The 20,903-nt window shown below is 33.7% G+C and overlaps 4 protein-coding genes across 4 annotated transcripts; 2 read left to right on the top strand and 2 right to left on the bottom strand.

Moving 5' to 3' along the window:
* Positions 1–5,521: 5,521 nt before the first annotated feature.
* LOC122610711 (WD repeat-containing protein 44-like) lies at positions 5,522–10,307 on the top strand. The gene is made up of 7 exons (XM_043783678.1): positions 5,522–6,898; positions 7,867–7,957; positions 8,050–8,207; positions 8,295–8,346; positions 8,424–8,506; positions 8,896–8,989; positions 9,403–10,307. Exons 1-7 carry the CDS (start codon positions 5,522–5,524, stop codon positions 10,008–10,010), a joined length of 2,463 nt encoding a protein of 820 aa, XP_043639613.1. The 3' UTR covers positions 10,011–10,307.
* Positions 10,308–11,161: 854 nt separating this feature from the next.
* Positions 11,162–13,288, top strand: LOC122611122 (protochlorophyllide reductase, chloroplastic-like). The gene is made up of 5 exons (XM_043784091.1): positions 11,162–11,312; positions 11,428–11,508; positions 11,823–12,348; positions 12,492–12,850; positions 13,007–13,288. Exons 1-5 carry the CDS (start codon positions 11,271–11,273, stop codon positions 13,160–13,162), a joined length of 1,164 nt encoding a protein of 387 aa, XP_043640026.1. The 5' UTR covers positions 11,162–11,270; the 3' UTR covers positions 13,163–13,288.
* Positions 13,289–13,618: 330 nt separating this feature from the next.
* Positions 13,619–16,570, bottom strand: LOC122611229 (lanC-like protein GCR2). Its single transcript, XM_043784217.1, has 6 exons — positions 16,330–16,570; positions 15,767–15,945; positions 15,096–15,207; positions 14,896–15,012; positions 14,496–14,807; positions 13,619–14,096 (listed from the first exon to the last, which is right to left on the bottom strand). Exons 1-6 carry the CDS (start codon positions 16,477–16,479, stop codon positions 13,758–13,760), a joined length of 1,209 nt encoding a protein of 402 aa, XP_043640152.1. The 5' UTR covers positions 16,480–16,570; the 3' UTR covers positions 13,619–13,757.
* A 1,248-nt stretch (positions 16,571–17,818) lies between these two features.
* Positions 17,819–19,378, bottom strand: LOC122611230 (stem-specific protein TSJT1-like). The gene is made up of 3 exons (XM_043784218.1): positions 18,841–19,378; positions 18,596–18,716; positions 17,819–18,175 (listed from the first exon to the last, which is right to left on the bottom strand). Exons 1-3 carry the CDS (start codon positions 19,291–19,293, stop codon positions 17,979–17,981), a joined length of 771 nt encoding a protein of 256 aa, XP_043640153.1. The 5' UTR covers positions 19,294–19,378; the 3' UTR covers positions 17,819–17,978.
* Positions 19,379–20,903: the final 1,525 nt, after the last annotated feature.

The raw sequence follows: 20,903 nt of genomic DNA, 5'->3' as shown, positions 1-20,903 counted from the left end.
TTTTATCAGTGTATATAAAACGCAAAAACAAATTACTAATAATTGTTGACATTCTAAACTTTTAGCCGACTTAATTCAACTATACTTTTAAGCAACCGTACATCGTGCGGGTAAAAGACCTAGTATATATATATATCTGCATTGTTTTTATGAATCTGCATTGTTTCTGCATATATATATATCATTCTGCTTGACTAGCTTCACTATTTTAGTCAACCAAAAAAATGATGCAATTTTGTTAAAAGTGATGCCATTTCTCATGTCTCATTTGCATTTCAAAAACCTGCATTTCCAATATGAGTTCCTAATTGCATTTCCAATATCAGATATGCCAAACAAACAATATCTCTGTTAACCTAATTGCATTTCCAATATGAGTTACACAAACATAATTCCATTGTACCAAAGCCACTTCCTTCTGCCATTTCCATTCAAATATTACAAAAGATTGACTTTTAGTAGTCATATTGTTCTTACAACACATAATCTATTGTTCTTACAACACAAAATATTACAAAAGACATTCAAATACTTCCTTCTGCCATTTCCATTCACTTCCTTCTGCCATTTCCATTGTTCTTACAATCTACATAGTACATTCCACATTATCTACATATTACATTCCCAAACTACAATTGTTCTTACCACAATTGCCCAAAAGATTGACTTTTAGTAGTCATATTTCACATTTTTTCAACAGAAAACCGATCACCAAACCAGAAATACACCAACTGAGGAATAAAGACCTCTTCAAGCAGCGGTTTTCATTTTCCTTCTTCTTTATTGTTGCTTCCAATTTGTTCCTTCCCTTGAGCAATCCGGGTATGATATCAACAGCTCGCTCGCACATCGGTGGGTCAATTCATGCAAATAACCCACAACCAGGGATCTGGAATATCATTTTACATTATACATATTCAAAGTTTATAACTTTTTTCAAATAAATAAAGGTTTTTAAATAAATTTACATTATACTTACTTGAGAACAACAAAAGAACCTTCTTTCAGGGTTCCTCTCAGTCCATGAGCAACGAACACTTGCTATTACGTCGCAAAAGCAACGAATAGCCATGGAAACTTGATTGTCGATCGAGCAGATATTGGGTTTGACCTAATTTTTGAGGGTTTTGTTGGAAGATCGATTTTAGGGTTTATGTGTGTGTGTTTTGATTATTAATTAGAGTAAAATAAGTAAAATGAGTGAAAAAAACGGAGAAAGGAAGTATATATATGATGGGAGTGGCGAAATGTCGTTTTTGCCCTCACGTGAATCGCGCGTGTCATGGCTAACGGCCATAATGTCACACCGTAAGCCAATTGGACGTTTATTGCAAAAATTGGACAAGTTTAAGGTCAAAATTGTAATTTCTAAAGTTTAGGGACGAAAAGTGAAAAAGCTGCCAAGTTTAGGGACGAAAAGTGTAATTTACTCAAAAATATGTAATATTTTCACTTAGTACCCCTTAAAATACTTTCAACTACACTACCCCTTAACTTTAATGATTGAATTACACTATCAATCATTTGTCTTTTAAAATATTTTCATTAACCCTTAACATTAATTATATACATCGGCCACTCAACGTCTCATCTACCACCAACAGTCGCCTCATCGTTACCGTCACGATCACCGCCGCATTGTGCGGGTAACGAGCTAGTTAAAATTAATAGAGATAGTAAATGTTTTTCAGAAAAAGGAAAAATTAAAAATTAAATGAAATTCATATGGTGACATTAAAATTTCACCTATATTTTTAAAGGAGGAGGATTCCCTCAAGTTTCTCCAACTTGACTAGTCAAGTTAGGAAGATCTTAACCCTTCATGAAAATCAAAGGTCAAGATTCAATGATACTTATTTAATCTTATAATCAAGGGTCAAGATCCTTCCAACTTGACTTGACTAGTCAAGTTGGGAAAACTTAAGGTAATCCCATTCCATTTTTAAATCTATCAAATTAGTCACATATATTATTATTTCGAAATCAATTAAATTAGTTAAAACATTTGTTTCTTTACATACCCATCTAAGCAAATTTTAGATTAGTCAAAGTCAAAATGTAAAATTGTTAGTAGTGATAATTGTTAGTAGGATGAAATTATTACCTGATAATTAGAGTTTTTTTTTTTTACAACGAGTTAGTAATTAGTAGTTAATAGTTAACGGTTAGCATTCGAAACAACATAGTAACATCCAATTAGACATTATGCGGTGTTCGAACCACACATGCCTAGGATGAAACCCAAAACTCTCGAAACCCCCCTAATAATCTACTCCTCCAAATATAGCAAATATAGCGAGTGAGATTCGAGTGTTAATCTAGCATTGCTCTAAACTTTAATAGTTCCCCCTTTCCCTTATAACATGTTTGTATTAATTATAGAAAACTGAGTTCAATATCTTTATATTAAATAAAACAACATTGTTGTGACATCATCTTTTTACAAAAAAAACTTATTTGTTACCTTTAAACTTTTTCTTAAAATTTAGTTTTTTTATTTAAATTATTTATGATGTCATAAATACCTTTCTTTTTACAATATTTTGTATTTTCATTTTTTTCTTATTTTCTGATGTTATTTTTTTTTAAAATGTTTTTGTTTTCTTTTAAAAACTCTAATATATCATATATGGTATTTTAAGTTGCATAATCTAAATGCTTTTGTCCTAACAGATTTTTAAATTATCCGCATATCATGCGCGTTAATAAACTAATGATAAGGTATACTATTTAGAGGTTATAATTACCGTTGGACTGTCGCAATGTCAGTGACAGAGATACGTTTTTATAAAAAAAAAATTTAATATGCCCGGGTTGAACCCGGGTTAATTATCTAATATTAATGTAAAACCGCATGGATATAATAGTGTTTGTAATGTATTAAACTGTAACACTTAATCAAATATAACTTACCCCTATCGAGAATAGAGAAATTGTTTTTAAGTTCTACTAAAGATTAAAAAAAACCTCTCCAGTTTTGCTGGTTATGAAAATCGAACACATAATCTTTGTTTTCAAAAAACAAAAACTTCAACTATTAATCCAACTCAATTGGTTTTTCATATACGTTATGTTTCTACACTATAATTGGCAAACAAAAGACAACATATTTATTTTAAAATGTTAAATGTAATTATTTGATAGGTACTTAAATAGTTTAACATCTCATAACCAAAAAAAATTTCAATATGCTAATGTAGGATTGTAAGTTCTTGCAAATATTATTTGATATAATGTAATTTAGTAGTTAATATATTTGATTTTTAAAAGAAAAAATAAATAAATATCAGTCATGAATTTTTACAAATGACTATAAACTAGTCATTTTATCCGCACTTTGTTGCGGAACACAAATTTTACACAATAAAATTTTGGATACAAACAAAAAATAGTAATATCAGCGAAACACAAATTCAATTATGTTATATTTAGGAAACCATGTTTTAAAAAAGGCAACAATACATGTAGCAACAGTAAAAATAACATAAGAATAATAGGATGTGTAAAAACATAAAACAAATTAATAACTATATTAATGCAAACAATGACACTCTCATGACGGTGATGTAATATATTGTCTTGCTTTAAATGTTATATAAACGTAAGATGTAAAATAATGCAAGTTATTATAAATTAAAAACTACTATATATACGAAACAGAAGAAATTAATCAAAACTAAATGTTTAAAAGTAAGATTGTGAATGTATAAAAGTTATTTTATGTAAACATGAGAACCCAAAAATTTGATGTCAAAAAATTGAAACCGAAAACTTTAATGAGGGCAAAAGCTAGAAGATAAAAACTTTAGAGGTTAAAAATTAAAAGATATAAATTTTAAGGGGTAAAAAATGAAATTTGAGAAAAAAGAAGAATGTTGTACCTAAAGCATATAAACTTGTATCTTCTGTATTGCTTTTTAGTGTATATATAATATGATAAGCCGTACACTTTTTTACTTTTTTTTTTATACTTATATGTAAAACAAACTACATCTACCCTTTAAGTAACTTAGACTTTGAAATGTTCATATTACTCTTTTTCTATATTCACTATTTTATCTTTACCTAATAGAATTATAATACTTTTATTAAAATAATTTACAATATAGATATTTCAACCTTAAAACAATTATATTGAACCCTTTTACATCAACTAAGGTCGCGTTTATTTCACAGAATTTGATGAAATCTGATGAAATTGGAATTTGAATTCCATTCCTTAGTGCGTTTGTTTGTTCAAAGAATGAAGAATAGGAATGTAAACATTCCATCATTTGATGGAATCTCCATTCCTTGGGGATGGAGGAAGGAATTTCATTCCTTCCGTCACTTGAATTCTCAAAAAATCAAAAACATTCCGTTAAATTCCATTCCTTCAGATTCCAATTCCTTCGAAAGATTTCATTCTTTCCAAAAGCATTTTGTGAACCAAACGCGCCCTAAGTTTACATTCACAACCACAACGCCATCATCAACGCCACCAATGATGCCGTCACCACGCTGCCAGCGATACCACCATCTTCGCAGCGTCGTGCGAGCATACGGTTAGTACAATATAATCAATAACATATTTTATAAATCATTTGAGGTTTTATTTCAAGACTTTAAATTTTAAATGTAAAAAAGTGTTTATTTTGATATAAACTTTACCCGAATAAGATTTAATTTTACAAACCATAAACCGAAACTCATAAATTTTATACTCATTACTAAAACAAATTAGCTTTCCTCTTTAAGTAAATTAAACATTTTTTTAAAAAAGGTTATTTGTACACCACCAAATTTAGCTGCACACCGTCAAATGTGCATAAAGGTAATATTTCTAAAATATACCAAATCAACCATATTACTTCAAACACACAATCACATTTCTCTTTTTTCACATACACACATCAACAACACCACTGTCAATTATCACCGTCGGCCGCCCCGCCACCAATCGTACGCCACCACAAATAGTCACCATTACATCATCGCATTGCGCGAGTACTTTTTGAATTATAAAAAAATAAACATACGATAACAATTTCATAAATGAATTTAGAAATCCTTCAAAAATTTTCAATATTATTCAAAATAAAAGTCTTAACATAGCACATCAAATCAAATATTGCCAAGTTATTAGATAGATTTTTCTAGTTATATTAATTATACACTTTCTATATGTAAAAAGTTATATACATCATATTACACACACATACACTGATACGAAACACAATATCACCAAACCAAACCAAACCCCAAACATAATCTTTTATGTAAAAAAACAAAACATCATAGTACTACTAGTTACTACATACATCTTCAGACCAACCGTCTCCGTCACTCCCCGCCGTCTCCCACTCTGCAAACGACGTCGTTTCCATTTCTCCGATCTTCAATTTCCACAAAACAGGAAGCCCACAAATATACAAACATATATTATATAAATCAGATCAAGTTTTGATTTTTTTTGGTGGGATTTATTTTCCGATCAGATTCCGGCCGGGCATTTTCATTTTCCGATGAGAATGCCCGTATGATGAACACACAGCCCATTAAAGAAGAAACCCAAGAATGTTTTTATGACTCTCTTGATCGCTTACTTTCTTCTGCAAATTCTTCTTGTTCTTCATCAGATTATGAATTTGAAGATGATTGTGTAAGTAACTGTAATTATAATAATATTTGTTATAATAATGATGATGATGATGATACTTGTATTGATGATGATTTATTGAGAGTACCTAAGTTTCCAATGGGTGTTGTTAATAATTATGATGTTTGGATTTCGCAACCGGGTTCTGTCGATGAACGACGAATGCGGTTGTTAAGACAAATGGGATTGAGTAGTAGTAGTATTAGTGGTACTAGTAAGGTTTTTAGATCAAAATCCGTTGATCATGAACAATGTAGTAGATTTGAAAGTGCTAATGATTCTTATTCGTGTGATGGAATGTTTAAACCCGTTATCGATATAGAAAATATTACTCGAGATGTTCGTGTTAGTGAAGAAATTACAAAATGTGATAATTTGGATGATGATGATGGTGGGGTTTGTAGGATTAAGAATCTTGATAATGGAAAAGAGTTTGTAGTGGATGAGGTAAGAGAGGATGGGATGTGTGGGAAGGTTAAGGAAGTTGAGACGGGGAAACGGTTAACGCTCGAAGAGTTTGAAATGTGTATTGGGCGTTCGCCTATTGTTCAAGAGCTAATGAGACGGCAAAATGTGGAAAGTGAGAAGGATGGCGATTTAGGTGATGGAAACGATGGTGGGGACGGATGTAAGTTGAAAAAGAAAGGCGGGTCGGGTTGGTTGAAGAGTATTAAGAATGTAGCTAGTTCGGTTGCAGGGTATAAGGAGAGAAGAAGTAGCGATGATAGAGATACAGCGTCAGAAAGAGGTGGAAGGAGGTCTAGTTCTGCGACGGATGATAGTCAAGATGTTTCATTTCATGGTCCAGAGAGAGTACGTGTTAGGCATTATGGGAAATCTTGCAAGGATCTAACGGCTTTGTATAAAAACCAGGAGATACAAGCTCATAAAGGGTCGATTTGGACTATTAAGTTTAGTTTGGATGGAAAGTATCTTGCTAGTGCTGGTGAGGATTGTCTTATTCATATATGGCAAGTTGTGACCACGGAGAGAAAAGGTAATCTTTTATTTGATAAACAAGAAGATGTGAATTTGAACGTGTTGTTGTCAAATGGGTCACCAGAGCCGGGTCTGGCATCTCCAAATCTGGATAACCGAATTGAAAAGAAGAAAAGAGGAAGGTTGTCAATAAGTCGGAAGTCTACAAGCTTGGACCATGTTGTGGTTCCAGAGACTATGTTTGCACTCTCAGAAAAACCTTTCTGTTCCTTCAAAGGACACATAGATGATGTGCTTGACCTGTCCTGGTCCAAATCTCAGGTTAGCTAGTAGTGATTGATTAAAATACCTTTTTCAGATCTCTTAGTTGCATTGATGTTTTTTTTTTTTTTTGGTGGGCAAATAGTGTATATCTGAACACATCTGTATGATTATCTTATCATAGAACATACGATGTTGCTTCTTGTTGTTACATTTCTTGTATGCTATTGAGGTCATACACATCAGTTTTTGTACAATTGTTATTAGTAGTTAAATTGATGAACTTAATGAGGACAGTTGAAGATAGTCAATGACCAATTAAAGTAGTAGAATTTGTAGTTTTTTTCCTGTCTTATGAACGCTTATTTAGGCTGTTGCCTGTTGATGTGTTAGATTTTAATTTATATGGCCATTGTTCCAAGTTTAGAAAATATCTAATCTGTAATATTTCCTATTCAAATATGTCAATAAAAATCTATGAAAGTGTCGAGGCAAATCAACTGCTATAATAGCTGTTAATGGTGCAAGTCATGGGTGAATAAGGTATATAATTTCCAAAAGCCAAATCTGAATAATATCATCTTTAAGAGACATCCCACAACTTAAATTGCTTTCTGGATACCAGTTTGTGAGCAATGATGGCTAGTTGAGGAGTATCATGTAGTGTTTATGGGACTTGGGGTTCTAACGTATACAGTGATATGTGTAAGGACTTAGTTCAAGAGCTTTACCTGCTTTGACCAGGTTATTGATAATCTGATATTGACTTTAAAAATTTGGACTGATATGGTGCATGCCATTTTTTATACTTGTTATATGCTTTTTAGTAGAACGTTTAATGTCTATGTAGTGCTACTGGTTCCAGATGCTCCTTACATACAATTTTTATGCGTCTATGGTGCTCAATGGTCTAAATGTTTGCATCTCATATTCCCATTATTTTTGATAAGCTGTTCAATCTTACATACTATTGGGGTGAACCAAAGTACATATAAAAATTTCTTATTCCCAGATAATTTTGTTTTCAGCATTTGCTGTCATCGTCTATGGACAAAACCGTTCGGTTGTGGCAGTTGTCTAGCAAGTCATGCTTAAAGATATTCTCTCACAACGACTATGGTAAGTAAATCTAAAGATAGCATTCTATACATCGATCAGAGTATATTAAGAATTTATGATTGCTAATTATCTTTTTTCATTTTCTTATATAGTAACTTGCATCCAGTTCAATCCTGTTGATGATAGATACTTCATTAGTGGATCACTAGATGCTAAAGTTCGCATATGGAGCATTCCTGATCATCAAGTTGTTGATTGGAATGATATGCATGAGATGGTCACTGCTGCTTGCTATACACCCGATGGTCAGGTTGACTTAAAAATATTTATCCAACTACCAAATTATTTCTTTTTTACTCAACCAAAAGGCTAAGACAGTTATATTTCATTCTTGAAGGCTGCAATAGTTGGCTCTTACAAGGGCAGCTGCTTCTTATACAACACAACTGGTACGGAGTGTTCTATCTGTGTGTGTTCTTGTATGCGAGATTGTTTCTCTTAAATATTTACTTTCTATATTTTGCAGAAAATAAGTTACAGCAGAAGAGTCATATCGACCTACAGAACAAAAAGAAGAAGGCACGCCATAAAAAGATCACCGGTTTCCAGGTGAAGTTCTACTGCATGCATTTATGAAAAAGGCAGCAAAATGGGTGGGGTTGGTAACTAGTCAAATGGGTTGTTTTTGTATGGGTATGGTGCATTGACCTAAAAAGTCTGTCCAAAGTTAATGAAAAGTTTATATATTAGTTAGTGTGCCAATAATGTTTCTGATATCATAAGTTATAGTCTTAGGTAGAAAAGCATTTAGTAGGTTTTATGTATTCAAAGTACACTTTAGGCGACATTTTACCTCTTCCCTTGTAAGCTAATTTGTTACTCGTTTGACCTGTTAGCAATAGAACATACCGAAATCAACCAAAGTTACCACCTTAACTTCATACTTACGATGCCTTGGGGTTGATTATTATGCATTGCTGATTAGTATTCTCTTACAGTTTGCTCCAGGTACTACATCAGAAGTTCTCATTACATCTGCCGATTCACGAATACGTGTTGTTGACGGTGTTGACTTGGTTCACAAGTTTAAAGGTAGAATTTGCCAGATTTTTAGCATCAACACATTTGGTCTTAAATTCTGTCAGTATTTGCTCTGTTATACCTAGTATATGCTACCATTTTTTAATGGTGGAAATGTGTGGTTCTGGAATATGTTACCACAATGGGTCAAATTTTAAAACTTTCTTAAAATGAAACGGGTTGAGTGGATTAATGGTGTTTAAAGTTCGGATGTGTTATTCAATTGTTTTTAACCTCCTAAAGTTGGGCATCATTACACATTGGACAAAAAGATATTCTAACCTGACTCATGTCAAAATCACCCTGTTTTGACTCGAACACTGTTTCACCCCGTTACTAACCCACTCATTGTGCTGCGTGCCATGTTTTACATCCTATTAGAATGTTTGGACTTGGTTGTAAATGTGGTATTGGTTCTATTACAGGATTTCGCAACACAAATAGGCAAATCTCTGCTTCTGTGACAGCTAATGGTAGATATGTGGTTTGTGCTAGTGAGGATTCTCAAGTATATGTTTGGAAACACGAAGGTGATTCCCGGGCTAGCAGAAACAAAGGTGTAACCGTTACTCAATCCTACGAGCATTTCCACTGTCAAGACATAGCAGTGGCCATTCCATGGCCTGGTAAAAGTGACACTTCTTCGGATTTCCAGGACAGGTGTTCTGAAGAACAAGATAGGCTTAGTGAGGACCACTTAGATGAGATGTCACCGGTGAACCATCCTCCAACGCCTGCAGATGAAATCCATGACAAAGATAGTTTTCCCCTACCATCTGGCTGTACTAGTAGTAGCCCATTTCACGGAATCATTTCTAGTGCAAGTAATGGTTATTTCTTTGATAGGTTTTCAGCTACATGGCCAGAGGAAAAACTTGTTTCGGCGACAAAGAACCCAAGCAGATATGTGAGTGCTGATTTCACCAATAGGTTGAGTCCAAGTAAATCTGGCTGGGGTATGGTCATTGTAACGGCTGGGCTTCGTGGAGAAATTAGAATTTTTCAGAATTTTGGATTGCCGGTTCGAATATAGTGGGGCTAAATTAGTTCCAAGGCAAATGCCCTGCAGATTTGTATAGAAGTTTTCTTGATTTGTAATATTAGCGTATATGGTTCAAAAAGAATTAGAGTTGATCAGGAGAAAGAAAAGAGAAGTGAAGAAACAAAAGAGATTGAAGATTTCAGATTAGTAGAGAAATTGTAGAGTTAACAGGATGACTAAAAAGAAGATTGTGATTATACAGTTGATTGTCATTTTTTTTGGTTGCCAATTCATTCATGTGTATCAATCGATACTATGCAATGGTGTATAAAGTCAATTGTTTTTCAATCTATCCTTTTTGGTTGATCATGAATTTCTCAATCCAAGCCTTTTTGGTTAATTTATGTTTCATGTTATAACCCCATAAGAGAGTTTGTAAACATGGAGGAAGGATGAAGGCAATGTCATATCAAGGTTATGCCATTTGTTTTTGTTAAATATGCTCTTCAGTCGGTTGAACCTTGATTTCGTCTAGACAAACAGAAGCAGGTCAACCGGCTATGACTCTTAAGATGGTTAGCAACTAGCAAATGAAGTAACGAACATTAGTTTGTATCCAAGCTGAACGGTTTTGATTCAAATATGTTACTAACCACTAGGGAACGTCTGTTAAAAACAATTGCGGATGCATGATTTGTACTGTTCTGTTAAGATGCCAAATCAGTAGAACAGACTAGATCTAGCTGGTTTGGCCGAGTAAAGAGTATTTGATCTGTTGGTTGGTTTGAACTTTCCGAAACAGTTCTTCACTGTAAACTTGCAGTTTTCGAATTAACTTGCTGGTTTGGTATGTAAGATGATCAAACTGTAATTTTTTTCTTTTTCTTTTTTACTTCATTGTATTTACCCATTTGGCCATTTCACCTCTCTTTATATCACAACATCAAGCCCATAACTCTTTTCAAGTAAACATGCTTTTGGGGCAGTGCACCTACAATATCTTCCTTACCCATTAGGCCCACTTGCCACTTCACTTATCTAAAAACCCACCAAACCAAACAGATGGAAATCTACAACACAACTTTTTATTGGTTGCTTTAAAATCAATTGGGACCCACCTATATTAAATGATCAATTATCTTATCCACCTTAATAATAAAAGTAATCATAAAAACAAAAGAATCCATTTTTGGCCCAACATTTTATAACAATCACCAAGTGTATAAATATCACCCATCAATTCTATTCATCTTCAACAAATCTTTATTAGATATTTACAGTTTAGCTACACATTTCACATTACAACCTCCAATGGCACTTCAAGCTACCTCTTCTTTCTCCGTCCACAAACAGGTTTGTTCACCAACAGGAAAAACGTATCCGTGCAATTTTTTCATTTCACTCAAAAAATTCAGTGTCAAGACAATGTTGGTAGTTTAGTAACATAACAATGTTGTAAATTTTGCAGGCATCTTTGAAGGACTCCAGCCTACTTGGAGTACCACTGTCAACTCATCTTAAGGTTGACTTCACTTCATCAAAATCCAAGGTACTAAAAGAAATCTTTTTCATTTCCATTTCCATTTCCAGTTATTAAGTTAGTTCATTTGTTCAAGATAAATGTCTACCTTGGTATTTTAATACTTTATAAAATGACTGTCCACTTTAAAAAACTTATAGTTCACTATATTTTTAATCCCATCTTACATATATTATGGGTAAAACCAGTTTTTCTGTTAATAGAAACTACATAACATAAAATACTTAAATACATAAGCATATTCTGTTTGTAGAGGATCATTTATTTACTGTTTCTTGATGTAAAGATTCCACTTTTAACATGTATAAATTTATTTGTAAAAGGAATTTAGCCAAAGGGGTGCACTCAAAATACAAGCTGTAGCTACAAGTAGTCCATCTGTAATAAGTGCATCACCAGATGGGAAAAAGACCTTGAGAAAGGGCACGGTTATTATAACCGGAGCTTCGTCGGGTTTAGGTCTAGCCACAGCAAAATCACTAGCAGAAACAGGGAAATGGCACGTCATAATGGCTTGCAGAGACTTTTTGAAGGCTGAAAGAGTAGCAAAATCAGCAGGATTGTCAAAAGAGAATTACACAGTGATGCATTTGGACCTTTCATCATTTGATAGTGTGAGACAGTTTGTTGCAAACTTCAAGCAATCCGGTTATCCGCTTGATGTGTTAGTCTGCAATGCAGCGGTTTATTTACCGACTGCTAAAGAGCCTACTTATACTGCTGATGGGTTTGAGCTTAGTGTTGGGACTAATCATCTTGGTCACTTCTTGCTTGCAAGATTATTGTTAGATGACTTGAAGCAGTCAGATTACCCCTCGAAAAGATTAATTATTGTTGGTTCAATCACAGGTATTACACAAAATCCAAATTTGGCAACATGGACGATTTGGGCGGGTTGGGTAATGTGTTGCAATGGTTTTTACCAAAGCCTGTAATTGTTTGCAAGTGTGTTTTTCTTTATGGTTGTATATTGAAATATGATGACATTTTAGGTAACACAAACACTTTGGCCGGGAATGTACCACCAAAGGCTAACCTGGGTGACATGAGGGGTCTAGCTGGAGGATTAAATGGGCTCAACAGCTCTGCGATGATTGACGGTGGTGATTTTGATGGTGCAAAAGCATATAAAGACAGCAAGGTCTGCAACATGCTCATGATGCAAGAATTCCACCGTCGTTTCCATGAAGAAACAGGCATTACATTCGCTTCCCTGTATCCAGGTTGTATTGCAACAACAGGCTTGTTTAGGGAACACATTCCACTTTTTAGACTCCTATTTCCTCCATTCCAAAAGTACATTACTAAGGGTTACGTCTCCGAGGAGGAATCTGGCAAGAGACTTGCTCAGGTAATGATCAGAATCCATAGAACTTGTCTAATTATTGTGATTAGAAGTCACAGGAATCAAACTATAATGTTAATAGAGTCTACTTATCATTACCTACATTCCTACAAATGTTGATGTCTGTAACTAATGACATTATATGTTTGGTTTGTGGTTTAGGTTGTGAGTGATCCAAGCTTGACAAAATCAGGAGTTTATTGGAGCTGGAACAACAACTCGGCTTCGTTTGAGAACCAGTTGTCAGAAGAAGCTAGTGATGTCGCCAAGGCTCGTAAAGTCTGGGAGATTAGTGAGAAACTTGTTGGGTTGGCATAAACAGGATTCCGGTTGATTAACTTGGGTGAGAATGTGAGTGTAGGAGATGAAACAGGAAGTTTTTATTTGTATATTAGGCTGCATTGACTCAGAAGCTATAATAAAAGCAATCAGCATTTACTAGCAGGCTTTATATCTTTCTAATAAGCATCGATACGAAAGCAAGCTATACATCTTTTGATCTTGTTAACAAATTGGAAGCGTTTAAATGAATACCATACAAGAGTAAGTTTCAAATGGACGTAATTGGTCTTTGGTTTTGGTTTTCTGAACCAACTATCCCATGTCTTAAACAATTAGATTCCGATAAGCCGATTCAATTAAAGGTTAAAAAGCTTACAATAGCTACAACAAAACTGATCATCGATAAGCAAAACAAAACTCATGTTCTTTTCTTCGTTTTAACCTAAATTCAGAATATTTACCCTCATTTTATTAAGAAAAAAGTCACACTTCTAAACAAGATTAACTAGCTACATACGCATGCCATAGATGATATTACAAGCTTCACGGGAGTCAGAGAAGTGACACAAATTATAAAATACAAATATACAAAGTTACATACCACTTGAGGAACCAAAACGCTAACAGATATTCAAATCTCGTAAGCAGGGAACCTAGCCTCCGATGGATCTATCATGTCTAGGAAAAGATATGCCATTCCTCCAATGCCTTCAAATAGGGAAAAGGGGCGGTCACCTCCATGCATTGTTCCTTCTGATATAAGCATTAGAGCATTTTCATGGAGGAAACTGGCAAAAGCTTTAGCTCTATATAAGAACTTCACGTCACCAGTTAGACGATAAAGGGAAAGAAAAACATATGCGTTCCCACTTATTCCATGACAGATCCCAACTCGTTTAAGTAAACCGCGTTCCCACACCACCTCCCCTGCATCTACTGCTGCCTTGTGAAATTCGTCATCTCCAAAAACCTAAAAAACACGAGTAATTAGCATGAAATAACCAATTTAGATTAGTTTATTATTTACTAGTAGGCACTGTTATAACAAATTTGTATATAGGGGATGTGATACAGTAAGGTTGTGTTTGTTTTCCCCAATTAGACTTCAGTGAGGTCTGTCTGTGAGCTGATAAACAATGACAATATAAGATATTTTTGTCTTGAAATAGAAGCTAAAGAAATACTTGGCTATAAGGGACACGGGTCAAACAGGTTGAGAGTTGCACATAAGTGTTAGCAGGTCAAGCCAACCCTTAATTGACCCGCCACCCAACCCACTCGAGTCTCCCATCTTGCCACTTCTACAGTTCTACTTTGGAAGATAGTTTTATTTCATTAAACACTGCAGAAAACAATAACCAAACCATACCTTGGCTGCTTTTGCAAGTGTAAGAGCAACACCAGGAGCACCATGACACCAATGCACAAGCCGGTCTGATTCTCTACCTTCACTGGAAGGATAATTTCCACTCGGGAACCGATTTTTAATCATGTAAAATAGTGTACCCTTCACATCCTCCAACTCGTCTTCAGTTAACGCCAAATCCATTAATACATTCATTATCCCAGCAAGTCCATGGGCACCTCCCCAATACCTTTTACCATGCCACTCATACATTAATGGACATTCCCTTGTAGACATCTTTCTACCAGCCTTTACAATTTCAACTGTAACTGTTCTCTGCAAACATATAAAAAGTCAAATGTATGATAATATGACCATCACTACAAGAATTAATTGCAACAAATATCAGATTTCTGATCTTTACCATGAGGGCAGACGAAATTGTTTTCTCACCAAGATTCTTGTTTAAGAACAAGCATGCCCATAAGTAACCTGCTCTACCATACAATAGTTCATTTGGTAGATCTTTAGGAAGCTTAATCTGCAAAGGAAATAAAAACCCAATTTAAAGAAAACACATAAATAGAGTGAAAAATATAAAAAAATGAGAAAGAAATAGATTACCTCTCTAAATCTTTTTAGATAGTGATCACATAAATTATCATCATTGCTTTGTTTAGCCACAACAGCACCAAGAGCAGATACACCAGCCTGCCCACAGATGAACGTCACATGTCTGCAATCCATAGACACACTCGTTAGACATGTAAATTAATTGCACAAGAGGTAGCCTTCTAAGTTATTATTGTTTTATGTCATGTCACTCAGGTGGCAATTTCGACCCATTTGCTTATAAATGGGTCATTTTGAGTCGTGTCTTATCTCGAGTGGGCCAAATACAAAAAGTTAGCTCGGGTGCTTATGGGTAAACCAACACTGGCCTGTATCAAATTTTGAAAAAATAACCATTTCAACCTTGACTCATTTTGACAAGAGATCCAACCTGACCCGCTCATCTTATCACATCCAAATGTCACCAAGGCGCAGTTCTAAGTTTCTAATTGCTATGATTTTGTAACACTCCTTTTTGCCAAAAATGAAACCATATATATATATATATATATCATGTGTTAAAAAAGGATCCTCGAGTCCTAACCGTTACTTAAGACTTAAGAGTACTACAATTCTCATTTCGCACAACCCAACATCATTGATTCTTAGATATCTTACTACTTAAAACTTAAAACAAATTTCAAAAGCGCATGTATAAAATAACCCGAAAATATAGTAGTAACCTGTCTCCAAAAGAAGCAGAATCACAAGCTTTAAGAATATCTTTACACAACTTAAGATCATTCTTATTGTGAGTAACTTGGTAAGCTTTAAAAACCAAGAAAGCTGTTCCAAGGGCACCTGTATACATTGTATAATCTTTCAAATGTTTCCCACTGCTTCCCCATGTCTCCTTCACAATCTATACAACCAAAAATATACATATATATATATATAAACACCTAAAAATTCCATAAAGTATCAATACACATCTACCCAATTGTCTATTTTGGTAACTAAAACATATAATTATAGCTTTATCTAACCTGCTAACGCTTAACTTTTGCTAATATAAACAAGAGTAACATGGCAATACATAAATCTGACACGTGGCCATTTTGACAGGTCATAATGGTAATTTTTTTTTTTTTTGTAAATTTAAGCTTTATCCAATCAATTAAGGAATACATAATAGAGCATTTTATATTGAAGTGAAAAACTAAATCAGAACATGAAAAACCTCATCCGTTTACCTGTTGTTATTATAAAGTTATAAAGCGTAATAATATAAAAAAGGAACACATACAGTTTCTTTGAGGTGTAAAGCTGTTATCTTGAGTCTGTCAGAAAAGGAGCTGTACGGAAGAGATAGAAGGTGGTTTGCTGTGGCGGTTTCCGGTGACGATGGGTCCTGTTCTTTGTTGAATTCATTGGGGAAGAAACCAGATTCTGCCATGTGGGTTTTGATTGATGATACCAGTATGTTTTTCTTTGGATTTTAAAGCGACAAGCTTTTCCTAATTATGCACCGTTTTGTTTTTGGTACTTTCTCTACTTATGTTTTTATGGACATCTTATCGATAGATGATAAATAAAGGCCGATGGTATCCCGATCATTTTTTTAATTAAATCAGATTATTTGCAGTGATTATCGCTGTAAATAGTGGTGTTTTTGTTTATATCCAATTATTTACAGCGATTACTGACAGGGGGCCCGCTATTTTTTGTCAGATTTATCATTATAGACAAGGGGGGCCCACACTATTTGCAGCGACTATCACTGTAAATAGTATGTGTGGTCTAGATACCAAAAATGTGTGGTTGGATATGAATCCCTTAAATAAAGGGGCAATGATAAATAAAGAGTAATGATCAATTCTCCTAAATTATTAGCCTAAAACTCTTCCTAATTAATAGGATTGTGACATGTGGAAAATCAGTTGGTGAAATTAAGAAAAAAAATTAGTGGATTCTATGTGTTAACAAGTGGATATATTAAGAGGATTTTCAGAAGGATTGGTTAGGAAGATTTATCATTTTCCTAAATAAATTTACCCCGACATTAGAAATTGTGATATCAATAACTTTATATTATTTGTCGATACACTTCAAGTTTTTTTTCAAAAAAAAAGGTTTGAGTGTTTTTTTTTTAAAAAAAAAAAAAACAAATAACTGGCAGAATTTACATTTGGGAATCTGGGATAACTAAAAAGTTTGAGTTACTGACAAGATATAACATTAACATATATTGTGCTAATTAGGTTCGTATTAAAGAATTCTTTTTAGCATGGATCTCTAATTAAACTTTATTTTAAGGAAAAACTCATTTAGACAACCACAAATATGCACATGATAGAACTCGAATTATACTAGAAAATATTACATACATGATAGAACTCATTTGTTTTTTTAATTACCACAAATAATACCAATTGATTTTAAGCGTTCATATATTTGTTTTTGAGTAGGATTTAAACTCAATCATACATGGTTTAGTAAGATTAAACCAACTCAAAAGTAGAAACCACATGTCGTATCGACCTCAAAAGATCCGAAACCTTTTTATATTGCCAAAGTAAACAATCTTAACGTATGCAAATAAAGTAAGCACTTCTAGCTTCTTCAAAATCAAAGTGTAAAGAAACTATAAATCGAGGTGTTGTTAATATAACCGATCTCTTTTGGGTACATTCTCTTCCAAGCATACATGACAACCAATCGAGGTGTGATGGTGTTGATAACCGGTCTAAAATATATCAGTAAAAACTCAATTGGACGAACACAAACAACAATTGTTAGTACGTACTAATTAAAAGCATTGCCAGATTATTCCCAAAATTATTAACTGAATATTTACATTCAAGAAGAAACACACACACTCAAAAAAAAAAACCTCAAAATGTAAAATGGAAGATCAATTGAGATCAAGAGTTAATTAAGATCTCTAATGACTAATTAGCAATGATTATCCCATTGAGTAGTCCAATTAGTTTCACTTCCTCTGCGTGGGATAGAATTGACCCTGGAGTAGGTATCCACTTTGAAATTAGCCCCACACATGGCCCCTTCGCTATCCACCCTCGGCATTGCCTTTATCTTGTTCATTGGATGCTCAAAACTCATCAATCCCCCTTCACTATGAAACATACACCCTGCAATATATATTTTTGTCCCAACACATCAATATCAAAACATGGATCCGTTGGTCTTTAAATTCAAGCACATGCTTAGCTAATTAGCTGATAAACCAATTGATCATACCGTGTAAACACATGGGCCCACAAGAGGTTTTAATAGAGAAAATATGTGATATCGTCGTATCGATAAATTGGTTTAACTAGATTACTTCCTAAATTTACCAAATCCTTTAAAAACCATCAAAATTTCCCAAACAGGTCCATTGGTTTGACTAGATCACTTCCTAAATTTACCAATTAATCCTCAAAAGGCATCACAACATCCAAACAGGTCCAATGGATCATATCATTATCATGAATATAAAACACACACAAACAAACAAAAAATTAAAGTAAAATAGAAGTGTATATGTTAAGATCTATATATGGTTATACCTTTAGGGAATGGTGCAAAAGACTTGGCACAACCAGCTTTAATAACCTCTAAATCATCAGATATAACCACCGACCCATCCGACGCTATCCCCCAGTACAACTTCACCCCTCCATCCGATCCCTACAAATACATATATCCCAACAAAATATTTACTTTTTACCTAAATATATACTAGTCTACTACTTATTACCAATTAATTAAAATAATGAAAAGTACTCGTATAATAATTTTTTAAATTACGTACCAGGGCAGTAAAAACAGTGCCGGTTTTACTGTCATAAACAACGAAAGCAAAGCTGCCATCAAGATCTTTAATAACTTGATCAGCAGGATAAGGTCCACGATCACGTAAAGTACGATACGCTTCAATCACAAACATGGCCTCATTTGTATTTTTGGAAAGCCCATATTGTTTTATTTGTGAACACAAGTTGTTCAAACTGCCCAAGAACAAACAGTAAATATCATCAAAGCCAGTAAACAAACGTTGTTGGTAATTATTATTTGTGTGATCTGGTTTGACATAAGCCAAAACAGCTGATTCACCAAATGTCATGGAGAATGTGTTTCCTGGGTGTACGGACAGGAATTGTTGAAGTGTTTCTTGCGGGTGCTTTGGTTTTTGCTTGTAGTTTGATGATGGTGAGTTTAGTTCTTGTGGTGGGTGTGCAAATGCCTTGTGAAATATTGCCAACATCTTTTCTTCAATTCTCTCTTTTATTTTACTCTAGTATTTTGAGATGAGAGTATACGAAAGTTGATAATAATAATAATGGATGAGTTACTCGTATATATTTATGAAGTTAAAACAAAATAACAAAACAAGTATATATAGAGAAAAGTATCGGGGTTGGATTACGTGGCCATGAAGAAGCAAAGCGGATAATGATAAAATAAGATGATGAATGATAAGCTTCTCGTACTCCTATGTACTACTTTGTTTTTATCTTTTGAAAATTTTCATCATATATTATACTAATTTATCTATTAAAATGATTAATATATACATGTAATATAAAAATATAAAATAATCCTATGTAAATAATAAATCTTAATCTACTTTTTTACTTGTTTATCATTTGTGTTATACTTGAATTTAATTAGCGCAAGTTTTGTTTTAATCAAATTTGGTGAATTAATCTTTACTCTCAAGTACAAAATAACTGTCTTTAACATGCTCTATTATTAGGATTTTCTTTTTCATCAAGAAATAAAATAACAATTGGCAATCATAAAAGTATGATTTAAAATTGTACAGTAAATTTTAATGAAAATATTACATGACTAGCTAGTATTATAATTTGTAATATGAAACGAAATTTTGAAGAGATTAGTAGGCATAGCAAATAAAATCGAGTAGTATTTAACTATTTATTTTGTAAGGCCTCATTCCTTTTTCTTTTCTTTTCTTTTTTTTTTGTTTAAAAATAGGCCTCATTCCATTTACGTCCTCCATATTAATGTGTATTAGAGTTGTGTAGTTATAAAATATTTGTAATTAATCAAGATTCACATCACATATCGAGTCACATGTCGAAGTAAGATGCCTTCATATACTACTTTATATCGAGTCACATGAAAAATACTTATATGACTATTACATATGTTAAATTATAAAAGTGAGATTAAATCGTAAAAATGATACAAAATTACTCTTTGTAAAATCGAAAAATAAAACAAATTGGGCCCCTTGTTTTGCGGGAACCTACTCCATACCAGATGAGGTAAATCTGGTTTGGTGTTGACATAATGAAATCTTATCCGAAGACTGACAAGTCTCGAATCCTTCCATGACGCCGTACGTTTTTCTTTCTTAACCTATGTGCTTTCGCCACGTCAGATATTCACGTGACAGCTGCGTGACTCTGCCATAGCTGCAGCCTGCAGGCCCAATCTGATTGACCCATAAGGCCATAACATCACCCTGATGGCCTGATCTAATATGTATAGGCTTTCCCTTAGCAAACCAGCCCGAAGTATACGGGCTTAATCACAATGCTCATTAACTTACAAATTTACAATGGGTCAGCTGATTGGAAGCCCAATAGAGTTTACACATGATTAGTAATTAAGTACCCGTTTTCTTTCTTTAGTCATTAAGTGTTGAGTGTTAAGTGACTGAACACATAATGTTTGTATGTATTAAGTATAATAATATTAATTGACGGTTATTTTTGTTTATTAAATAAAAATAAAAAAATAAAGTTTGACTGAATTATTAAGTTTATTAAAAAAATAAACAATGTTATTTTGTGACTTTTTTCCACTCCATTAGTCCATAGAGTTTATGCTGTATTTTATACCATG

Source organism: Erigeron canadensis, chromosome 8, assembly GCF_010389155.1.
Source record: "Erigeron canadensis isolate Cc75 chromosome 8, C_canadensis_v1, whole genome shotgun sequence".
NCBI classification, from domain to species: Eukaryota; Viridiplantae; Streptophyta; class Magnoliopsida; order Asterales; family Asteraceae; genus Erigeron; species Erigeron canadensis.
This window is presented reverse-complemented; position numbering and strand designations above follow the sequence as displayed.